This window comes from Chelonoidis abingdonii, chromosome 6 (genome assembly GCF_003597395.2).
Source record: "Chelonoidis abingdonii isolate Lonesome George chromosome 6, CheloAbing_2.0, whole genome shotgun sequence".
Lineage (NCBI taxonomy): Eukaryota > Metazoa > Chordata > Testudines > Testudinidae > Chelonoidis > Chelonoidis abingdonii.
This window is the reverse complement of record NC_133774.1, coordinates 127,666,445-127,677,821: the sequence shown is the minus strand read 5'-3', so window position 1 is coordinate 127,677,821 and position 11,377 is coordinate 127,666,445. Positions and strand designations below refer to the sequence as shown.

At 48.2% G+C, this 11,377-nt stretch overlaps 1 protein-coding gene across 1 annotated transcript in view; it reads left to right on the top strand.

Annotated features, from left to right (window-relative positions):
- Positions 1-457: 457 nt before the first annotated feature.
- CPLX1 (complexin 1) overlaps positions 458-11,377 on the top strand; it is a 212,214-nt gene continuing 201,294 nt past the window's right edge. Inside the window, exons 1-2 of the mRNA XM_032774702.2 lie at positions 458-543; positions 2,342-2,450. Of these exons, the coding sequence (XP_032630593.1) occupies positions 2,420-2,450 (31 nt within the window). The 5' untranslated portion in view covers positions 458-543; positions 2,342-2,419. The remainder of the gene's footprint in view (positions 544-2,341; positions 2,451-11,377) is intronic.

Genomic DNA, 11,377 nt, shown 5'->3' with positions numbered 1-11,377 from the left:
TTCTCTGCTGCAACCGCCCCCCCTGCAGGTCCCTTGCAACCCCACCCCCGCAGATCCCTTGAACCCCCCCCCGGCAGCTCCCTTGCAACCCTCCAGCAGCTCCTTTGCAACCTCCTCCCCCCCTTGCAACCTCCCCCCCTGCATACCCCCTCAAACCCCCCCGCAGTTCCCTGCAACCTTCCCCCCGCCAGAGTCCCTTGCAACCTCCCCGCAGCAGGAGCGCTGCAAACCTCTTGCACCCCCCCCCCCGGGTGCCAGCTGGGCGTGGGCGCTGCCAGCTGGAGATGCCGCCTAGCCGCGGCAGGGGAGAGGCATTGCCGCCAGGTCGCCCCTACGGTAGTGGAAGGAGGATGTTCCGGAACTCTCCGTGATAAAAAGAGGGAGCGGGCGAGCGGGAAGCTCTCGCTTGGCTCGGCTCCAATCTTCACGGGACGCGCTCCGGCCCCCGCCTTGCCTGCGGCTGCCCCATGGACCCGGCCGGCCGGAGCCGCGGGCTGAGCATGCTAAGCGGGCGCCGACCCGGCTGCGGACCCGGAGGGGCAGGTAATGTGCCCACCCGCCAACCCGCGCTGTCCGCCGCCGCCCGGTGCTGAACCTGGCCCGGGCTGAGCTGCAGGACCCGCCGCCGGAGAAACCCGCCCTGCCCCCTCCCGGGGCCCGGGCAGCGCCGGGGGGCAGGGCAGGTTCTCGGGGGGGGGGGGCGCGATCCACCGTCCCGGCTAGAAGTTTGCAGGGGGGCAGGAAGCGGAGCAATGCGGCAGCCGGAGCCGGCGGCCCCTCTCGGTAGCGAAAGCCAGCCCCGCCCCGCTGCGCTGTCCCCATGGGCCTGACACGGGCAAGGCCGGGAGTTTCACGCGGGCGCTGGACGGAGCGCGCACACCGCTGGGGCATTCCGGGGAGGGGCCGCCAACCAGGAACCCCGCCCGAGGCGCGCCGGGGTGCTGCACGCTCCTCCAGCCCTGCCCCGAGTTCCCCTGCCCGCGCGTGCTTGCGCCAAAACCCGGCGCGGCCTGCCCCCGTGCCCGGCGCTGGCACGTCTGGGCACTCCCGGGGCCCTCTGAGCCCGCGCCCCGCCCGCCGCCGGGCCGGCGCTGGCAACTAGGCTCGGGGTCCATCCCGGGGCCTCTGAGCTCCCGCGCCCCGCCCGCCCCCCGGTTGCCTGGCGCTGGCAACTGCCTGTGGGTCACTCTCCGGGGTCCTCTGAAGCCCCGCGCCCCGCCCGCCCCCCGGGCGGCGCTGGCACTGCTCGGGTCACTCCCGGGGCCTCCTGACCCCGCGCCCCCGCCAGCCCCCCAGGTGCCCGGCGCTGGCCCCGCTCGGGTCACTCCGGGGCATCTGACCCGCGCCCCGCCAGCCCCCCGGTGCCGCGCTGGCACTGCTCGGGTCACTCCGGGGGCCTCTGAGCCCTGCCAACCGCCCGCCCCCCGGTGCCCGCGCTGGCACTGCTTCGGGTCACTCCGGGCCTCTCCACCGCCGCCACCCGCCCGCCCCCCGGGCCCGCGCTGGCACCTGGGCTCGGGTCACTCCGGGGCCTGAGGCCCCGCGCTCCCGCCCGCCCCCCGGTGCCCGGCGCTGGCACTTGCTCGGGGTCACGTCCGGGGCCTCTGAGCCCGCGCCCCGCCGCCCCCGGTGCCCGCGCTGGCACTGGCTCGGGGCACTCCCGGGGCCTCTGAGGCCCCCGCGTCCCCCGCCAAGCCCCCGGTGCCCGGCGCTGGCACGCTCGGGGTCACTCCCGGGCCTCTGAGGCCCCGCGCCCCGCCCGGTGCCCGGCGGCTCGGCACTGCTCGGGGTCACTCCCGGGGCCTCTGAGCCCCGCGCCCCGCCCGCCCCCCGGTGCCCGGCGCAGGACTTCTCGGATCTCGGTCGGACTCGCCCACCTGCACCAGCTGCTGCCGATTCACCTTCAAACGTCCCCGCGGCGCTCTCAGGCTGGGGCTGCTCGGCCGAGCCCGCCGCGGCTAGCGAAGTTGTACAGCCCGGGCGCGGAGCTGCAGCAAGGTGACCCCGCCAGACAGCCCCGGGGGAGCACCAGGGGCCGCGCAGCGCTGTCCGGGGGAGCGGTCCTGGCTGTGCCTGGCTCGCGGCCAGCGGAGGCGGATGCTGATGTGCTTGCATCCTGGGAATGCGTGATACTCCGTGTACGGGATCACACACGATCACACTGCGCAATGAGCATGGGCTCACTATAGTGCCAAGTAACTTCCAATGTCCTGGAAGCAATTGAGAGCTGTCCTAGAAGGGCTCCTCTGTGGACACACACACACACACACACACTCGCGCTCCGGCTCTCTGTCCTCTAGACCGACCTTTGTTTTGTCTTGTTTTGGGGGGTCCCTCGCAGGCTGCGACCTGAGGACTCCTTTCCGTTCAACTTGCATGTGAGATCTGCCGGAGCTAGAAGGAATCTAAAGCCATCACCATGGATTTTGTTATGAAACAAGCTTTAGGAGGTAAGTGGGGTTTGGGCAGTTGATGCTTTTGGGTGTGTGCCGGACAGTGACACGGGTCCCCCTCTCTGTAGCGCATCCCCCCACCCAGGAGCAAAATTGTATCTTTAAAATCCCACTGGAGAATCCATTGGAGAAGCCCCAGGCAGTGGTGCTGATACTAGGACATTGCATTGCCCCCCAGCACCTCCCCTCCCACTTCTTTCCCCTAGAGGCCCTATATAAAGGTCTTACCGGGGGAGCCAACATTCTGGCCCCAATATCCTGGGGAAAGTAGTGGCTGCATGTTTGCTGAATTTGATTGCCAGTAGGGGACAGCAGCGCTGAGAGCAACAAACAGGACTTGATTCAAAGCCCCTTTAAGTCAATGGGAGACTTTCCATTGACTTCTGTGGACTTCAGATCAGGCCCATACATACTGGGAACTTTGGGGCCCTAGGCAGACTGACAAACTTCCATCGCTAGCAGCTGGTCGCCCATACAGAACAGCCACTGCATGCTTCACTGCTCCTGACAGTGAGCTGTTCGCTGTCTCCCTGTGGTTGTGCCAGTCCAGCGTGCTAGTTACAGACAAAGAGCCGGCCAGTAGTGGTCAGATCTAGCCAGAGTAAGGCCAGATAACTGATAAAATCTTATGTGGAAGAGCTCACCCTAAATTCTATTACAAAGACACAAAACTTTGTGCAAACTCTTACCCGGCCAGATGGTGCAGACATTTTATGCAGTACATAAGAACAGTTGGTTTTCTAGAACGGCTACCACAGGCAGATTCCGTTATATCAGTTAAGTATCTTTTTCCTGGCTTGTGCTTGATGCCCTTTCTCCTTATTTTAATGCATTTCTTATTGTGGATGGCGATTCTTTTCCACCCCGACGGTGCAAAAATGAAATGAAAGAAAAACACAGGCGAAGAAAAATGTTTTATAACAGAATTCCCTCGTTCTATGCTGTCCGTGTGGCCCATTCCGACCCAGCCTTTAGCAGGATCATTACAATTCACTCATTCTATAATACTGAATATATCTTAGGTACATGGGATGTTTAGGTCTAATAGGAGGTCAAGGACACAATTTTCTGATTATTCCCATCATACGGTAACTGTCCTTTGGACAAACTGCAGTGTCATTGGACCTAGTGCGGTTTTACTGCACTGTGTTAGTGAAGTCATTTGATGCATTATAAACACGTTATAAGGACACTTGCCACGAGAGTCACTGTTCATGTCTATGAGAGGTTCCTTTATTCAAGAGAAAATGCAGTTTTCACTTTTTAAAGTGAAATAAATTAACAGTTGTAAATTGCAAAAATCAATCAGTAAGAAAGCACCAGTCCGTACTGAGGTGCTGCGGATAAAAGAGTTTAATTTTAATTCTTCTGGGTTGTACAGCATTATTGGGCAGAAAATATCTGAACCCGTAATTGACACGGCAGATTCACAATGTGTTGTCACATTTAATTAAATTCAGTGCACATTTCAAAGGGGAAATAATTTAATTGAGGGCAGATTCTGCTACCTTTCCTCAAGCTTGCGCCATGAGCAATCCCACTGAAATTAATTTCAGCACTTGCAGAGTGGAGTACTACTTATTGCAAGTAGGTATAGGACACTCAGACCCGGGGGACTACTTATGTAGTCAGGTATTGCTTATTGTGTTTAAAAATGGCAGAATCTGGCTTTTGATGGAAAAAAATACAGAGACCAAAAGACCTGCAATGTCATATGCTGTGGAAATGTAATTAATAAATACCAATTGAGGTGCACACCGTTTCCTGTGGATTAATAACCAGCTGGGAAGAGTTGATGGCCTGTGGCATAGCTAAGGATCATTGATCCTAACCAGGCATCGATCCCATCAAAACGCCAATGTCAATATTTGCATTATAACAGGGGCATTCAAAAAGGCAGTTTTAAAAACCATTTTATGTCTGTTTTTGACGCATCAAGCACATGCTGCGACTGGCATCACTGTCAAGTCACTTTGCATCTCCCAGGCGTTGGTACCATCGACTCGCTCACCATGTGTCTAGCTTTCCCCCCATTTGTCTAATAAAGAGAAGTAACTGCTGCATTGTTGAAAATCATTAAATGCTAATTAATGAGAGTGAAGTGCCACAGCCAACATCATTAACAGGTTTCAGTTTTTGCAAGCTGAATTGCCACAGATACATAAAATCACAAGTAAGGATCACTCAGCCAGCTGTTTCAACATAACATTGTCAACACTGAAGTGCACTGCATGTGCATTATGCTGAAACAGCTGGCAGAGAGTTTTTAATTTGCATGTGTTTTTGATTAATGTTCACAAAGAAACAAGCAGCAAAAGCTACACAAAGGTAAACATCTTATAGCTTGTATGTTACCAAATACTGCACATTTCATAGGCTAGCGAATGAAATTATGCGATTACACAACATGTCAAAGCTGCAAGACCAGACAACAGAAAATCAGACAATATTACGCAGGCATAACATGCTAGGGTGGCAGTAACAATAACAGTAAAAACAGACGTCCATAAATGGGAACAAAAGGGAAGGAAGAGATGGGGTGGAAGGGAAAATGCAGAGAGGGCAAGTGGAATGCCAGTCTGGTATTTGCTGCAATGGTATCTCAGCATTCTTTACCCAAATGTATCAAGAAACGGGGTCCATATTTTTTCATGTAACTGTTTTGTACGTCGAGAAACTATTCTTTCTTTCTCTGCTAACTCAGAGAGGTCCGAATATCCCTGCTCTATTCTGGACATAAGTCTACTCTTCCGTTTTTGTAAAATCATGCACTTGGGAATCAAGAAACAAAGTCTTTGTGGTGGAGTTAATCCCAGCATTGTAGGTGCATAATGTAACTTATGCTTTGGCAGAGTGTTTTCAAAGTTATTTGTTTTATGTGCGGAACCCACGCAGAGATGCTTTTCGTTGTTTATTTTCTCTGCATTTTTGAAATATGAGTTGATTTTCTAAATCTGCATGTACATTTCAGAAAACAGGTCCTCATGTCCATTTTTATTTTAAATGGTACATTTTATTGTTTTTAATAAGTGCCAACTCCTCTTCTTTCATGTGAAGACCCACTGAATCTTGCATTTCAAGTCAATGGAACAACTCTCACTGGCTTACGGGCAAGTAGGCTTGTTTTTGCTAGAGTATCTTGCATGATGTGGTTGCTGCATTTTCCATAGGCGTGTGCTCTAGGAATTATTTTAGGAAAGTCCTTCGGCCTGTGTAACACAGGAGGTCAGATTGGATGATCTAGCGTTAGAATCTATGAGTCTTTCACAAGTTCTTTTTGTATAAGTTTGTCTATATTTAATACCATTTTGACCAACATTGCTGTGTTCTGAGAACATTTTCCACTGTGCAAAGTTACACCCTTCAGGTCCAATTCCTCTCTCACATGGGTGGAAATCAGAATTAATACCATTCAAATCAATGGAGTTACCCCCCATGTTAGACTGACATGAGCAGAGAATCTGGCCCCCTTACTGTTACCAGCGTAATACCTTGGGCAATGATAAATTATCCCTCCTGCTATTTTAGTCTGGTCTTTTATCTGGGTGGGGATAATTTCTCCCCACATGCAGCTCTCTTGACATTGTGCACTTTCGTGTAATTTGGCCCAGAGAGACCCATTACTCATTCCTGTCGTGTAAGTGGCAAGCAATGGAAATTCTGACGCCAGTTGAATTGCACACCTCCTTGGGACCAGTTAAAGAAAACCAGGAAGAACGACGTTTCTTCAAAGGCTTCTGGAAGCAAATAGGATGGAATTTCATCATGCACTTCCCATGTGCACAGCGTTTTCTTCTCCTGAATCCAACAGAGAATACTTTTGCAAACTAGAGGCATTTAGGGCTGGATTTTGAAAAATCCTCAGCAGTGGGACCAAAGCTTAGTAGAGCCTGGATGGTTATACCAGCTGAAGATCTACTAAGTCAGTGTGAACCTGAACCTGGATAGCCTTATGTCTATGAACAGTGCTATTGGAATCAATCAGTGCAGATCTCCTGGCCTTTGGGATTCAGTTCCCTTCAGTGACTAAAGGGCAACATTGTGAGGAGAACTTTACAGTTTGCTCCACTCCACAATGGGTTTTCCAATGGCAGAGAATGGCTTGGCCCTTAACTACTATAACTTCTAGGATAAAAGTTAGTGGGATTTGGGACCTGGTCTTTGACGTGGTCCCTGATGACAGGTCATTTGGCTCTAACAGCATGCTGACAAACAAATCAGATTTGGCCCATGTATATTTCCAACTGGAGTAGAACAAGGCTGTAAGGTGTGTGGATTGGTTCTTACTGAAGTTGGCTGCTGAGTGAGAAGAAATTATCTGTGATGGATCTGGCAAGTTAGAAATGAAATTTTGGTCACTTTTCACCAACATTCATTTGTGGGAACTGGGAAGCTTTGTTGTAAGAATGTTCATGGAAGATGAATTTTGGCCTTATGGCCGATATTAGTTTTGGAGGGAAACTGTATTCCAGACATAGGAATCTTCCTTTCCTACCCAATTAATTTATCCAAAGAATGCTCTTTACATGCACAAACTTCAGTGCCAGTTGTGCCATTGGTGCAATGCTGTTGTGTCCACACTATGGGTATGTCTACACTAGAAACTCTACAATGGCACAGCTGCCCCAATTTGGTGTAGACATTTATTACAGCGATGGGAGGGGTTCTTCTGTCACTGTAAATCCATCTCTGCAAAAGGCGGTAGCTAGGTCAATGGCAGAATTCTTCCATTGACCAAGTGCTGTCTACACTGGGGCTTAGATTGGTTTAACTATGTCTCTTAGGGGTGTGAATTTTTCACACCCCTGAGTGATATAGGTAGGTTCCGCTAAGTTTTAGGTGTAGAGCAGGTCTCTGACTATCCCCTGGCATCTGCCTGGTCTCCAAATGTGTCTTTTTAGCACATGTTTATCTCCCACCAGAACTACCTATTGTTGATTGTGTGCACTGATGTCCACTAAAAGTGGTGACAAGTACCAACTAAGCAATGCTTTATACAGCAGAGGGACAGACCAACTAATTATTTCTCTGATCCTGAGCCAGAGCCCTACCAAGGGACTGTTCCACCTCATCCCAGCTGGGATGGACCATGTGCATCTATGCTGCAATTATTGTATCTCAGTACTGTGCTGCATTGTGATGGGTGGCAGAAAGCTAGAAACCAATCTATTAAAACATTTCTTTTGGTACATTATATAAGCAATATTGTTCCATATGAGACATTGTTTAGCAACAACAACTGTGGCAAAGGATAATGTAGCTTCCATGTCCCCGGCCATAGGCCCCACACAGAGGCAAAGGCAGGGACCTGAGTAGGATCATACATACACACTGCAGTTACTAATTTATCTGCCACAGTGACAGTGGCAAATAGTGAGAGGGAACAGCCAGCTGAAAACTGGTAAGTGTAATAATTTCACAAGGCAGACTCATGAAATATTGCTGTACTGTGATTAAAACCAGCACAGCACCTCTGGGAGGAAGTGTGTTCCCCAGAGCCCAGGCTGAACGCACTTAAATCAGATGGACATTGGCTTATGATTTCACCAGGGAAAAAGCCCCGATCAGTGCCCTGCCACAGAGACAATTAGATACCCAGATGGGAATCTGGCCACAATGTTTTCAGCTGGGATGCTGCACGAACATACCATACACAGTTATTCTGTTTGACTGTGATGAGAGACAAAGCATTCTAAATGAGACCTCGCCTAGAGTTAGGCTTGGCAAAATTAGTAGATGCTGAGATTCAAAAAATGAAAGCTTTGTGATTGTTAAACTACAAATTGTCAACATCACAGGTCAAAATATACAAAGTAAATGTCCTGAAATCAAACTCTCATAAGTTCTCAAGCAGCGTTGTTCTTACTTTGTCCAGCTGTCAATTTTGATTATAATGGATGGAAGTATTTTTCTGTTGTTGGTTTGTGTGTATGGTGAAATCGACATGTACTGACATTTACCAATAAAAAATTAATCCTTTCAGATCTACCTACAGTACTCAAATAGGTCAATTTCTCTATCAGCGATGTCTAAGACAAGGCCCGATGCAAGGTCACCTGGCCTTTAAAATAGAATAGGTTCCATAATTACAGCTGGACTGGAAATGGTTTTCCCATCCCCTGAGTTTAAGATTTCAATTTTTTTGTTCCGAATTGGGATGAAATACTGGAAACTAAAACTAAACTAAAATTTGCAAACCAATAATCCAAAAAATCCAATTGGATTGGGTTTGTCAAACCACTTCATTTTGATAATTTCGAGATGTTTCATTTGAGTTTTGACTTTGTTATCTTTTAATTTTGTTTAGTTAGTATATACTAACTAAAATTTCAAAAACAAAAAGTCTTTTTAAATACAAAAGACTGAAACTTTTCAGTTAAAAAATGTCATGGAAAATTGAATATTTTCCCCAACATTCTTTTGAATTGGGAGATTCATCAAAACTGGCCCTTTTCTGTGAATGGTTTTGGTTTTGATGAACTGGCATTTTCCAATGAAAAAAATGTTTCACCGGAAAATTCTCAACCAACTCTACCTAAAATCCCCTAACCCTGCAGTCTTGGCACCTCCTACTGTCACAAAGTGTTCTCACCCTCTTCCTGAAAGAATCAGTGGTCTAATGACTTTACTGTTTATCCAGTTACGAAAGGAGAACAATGCCATGTGACTAATGTGAAAATAACAATCAACCTCACATGCATCATTCAGGAGCAATGCAGGGACTGACTTCCATTTGCATTGAATATTCAGGCCTCAATCCTGCAAGCTGTCCCAGTTCTTTATGCCTGCATTAGCCAGTGGGCTGTCTGTGCTGAACCACTGTTGGGAACAGGGACTCGCTGAATCACTAACAAATCTATGAACGTCAAAGTCTGCTGGCAAACAAAAGATGCGGAGAAAAACGTGCTAAATTTACTGAATACACCTGTCACTGTAAATAGTTTATCCAACTCTAATTCTCACTATAGGTGTTACTCCTATGCATACATATAGACTGATTAGCAAAATGTAAAACCTTTTTACTTTATTAAGTGGTCACTTAACCCACAGCCAGTACAGTGGGTTAGGCAGAATACACACCTTAATGATATACGCCTCTACCCCAATAGAACGCTGTCCTCAGGAGCCAAAAAATATTACTGCGTTATAGGTGAAACCACGTTATATCGAACTTGTTTTGATCCGCCGGAGTGCACAGCCCCACCCCCCTGGAGCACTGTTTTACCACATTATATCCAAATTGGTGTTATATCTGGTCACGTTAGATTGGGGTAGAGGTACAATATACACAGAATAGGGCAAGATCTATCTATCGTCAGTATGTCTACCTAGAAATACCATATATACAATTTTAAGATATGTAAATACTGTTTTCTAATGTTTTCACTTTTCTGTATTATATCGGTATGTTCTTCATATAATATATGCACACTAGCAATATATTAGATCTCAGTGAAATAAACATAGGACGTAGATAATTGTGTTTCGTATCGGATATTCAGTATGTTGTACTCTGATCCCATTGTTTGGCGTTGGCAGAATAGAGCTGTGGAGTGAAATAACATTCGTTTCAAACTCTGCCAGGCTGACCTCGCTGTGGTATTGTTATATGGAATTCATACAAAGTCATGAGGAAACACTGTGATTGATGGGTGCAGATGTACCCATGCTACAGGCAATGGAATTTTTGTCTGTAATGTATCAGGGGGAGAAGTGTCTGTTCCACCCCACCTTGCTCCTCTGCATGATCATGGCTGTGATTCAGCAGTGTATTCAGACACATAGTGAACGTTAAACATATGAGTGACTTCAATTGGACTGCTCAAATGCTTGAAGTCAGGCATGTGTTTAAGGGCTTGTCTTCACTACCAGGGTCAGTTGACCTAAGTGATACTACTCCAGCTACGTGAATAACGTATCTGGAGTCGACGTAGCTCAAGTTGATTTACTGCAGTGTCTTCACCACACTGCCTCAATGGGAGGTCGACCTCCCTTACCCTTCTGGGGGAGCTGGAGTACCAGGGTCGACCAGAGAGTGCTCTGCCGTCAGTTTAGCGGGTCTTCAATAGACCTGCTAAATCAACTCCTGAGCGTCGATCTCCCCGTAGTGAAGACCAGCCCTAAATCCCATTGAAGTCAAGTGGACATGAGCATGGCCTCAAGTGATTTGCTAAATCAGGGCCTGTCCTGGGATTACACTAATTGAATATACAAAGATGTGTGACTCTTAGACAATTCGGGAGGCAGGTGATGATCATTATAATACTATTTCACAGGACTCCTGCCACTGATTTAAGGGTTTAGGATCAGGCCTTTTGCATAGTTTGTTAGGGATGGTTTTTACCTTTGCTGTGTAACCATGAGTAATTCATTCACCTTCTCTTTGACCATTTGTCAAATGGACATTAAAATACTGGCTTATTTCACAGAGCATCATGAGACTTAACACAATTTAAAGTCAATGGGGCTACTCGTGTGCTTAATGGTATGCACAGTGATGAGTAAGAGGGACATTTTCAGAGGCACACATGGGTGTCAGACGTCCGAGACCCACTAACTTTCAATGGATATTGGGGCCCTGATTGCCCTTAGTGCCTTTGAAAATCTCCACTTTATTGACTCAGCCTAAAATCCCTTTGAGTGTCTTGGATTCAGGCTACACTGAAGTTTGAAACATTGTTCTTGTTGTAATTAACGAGTAGCTTCCGTATCTGTTTGCTTTCCATAGCCTCTGCTTGGATCAGATGTATTTGAAATACATTTTTATGGTGAATTGATCAAATAGATTTTTGGTGGGTGAATTTAAGAGAAGCACTGATTATTTTTCCATTAAACTGTGGGCAAGGGATTTTCATCAGTGAATATCAACGCAAATGGGCCTTTGGAAGGCAATAATCATGGTTGTTGCTGAGCTGAGACTAGAA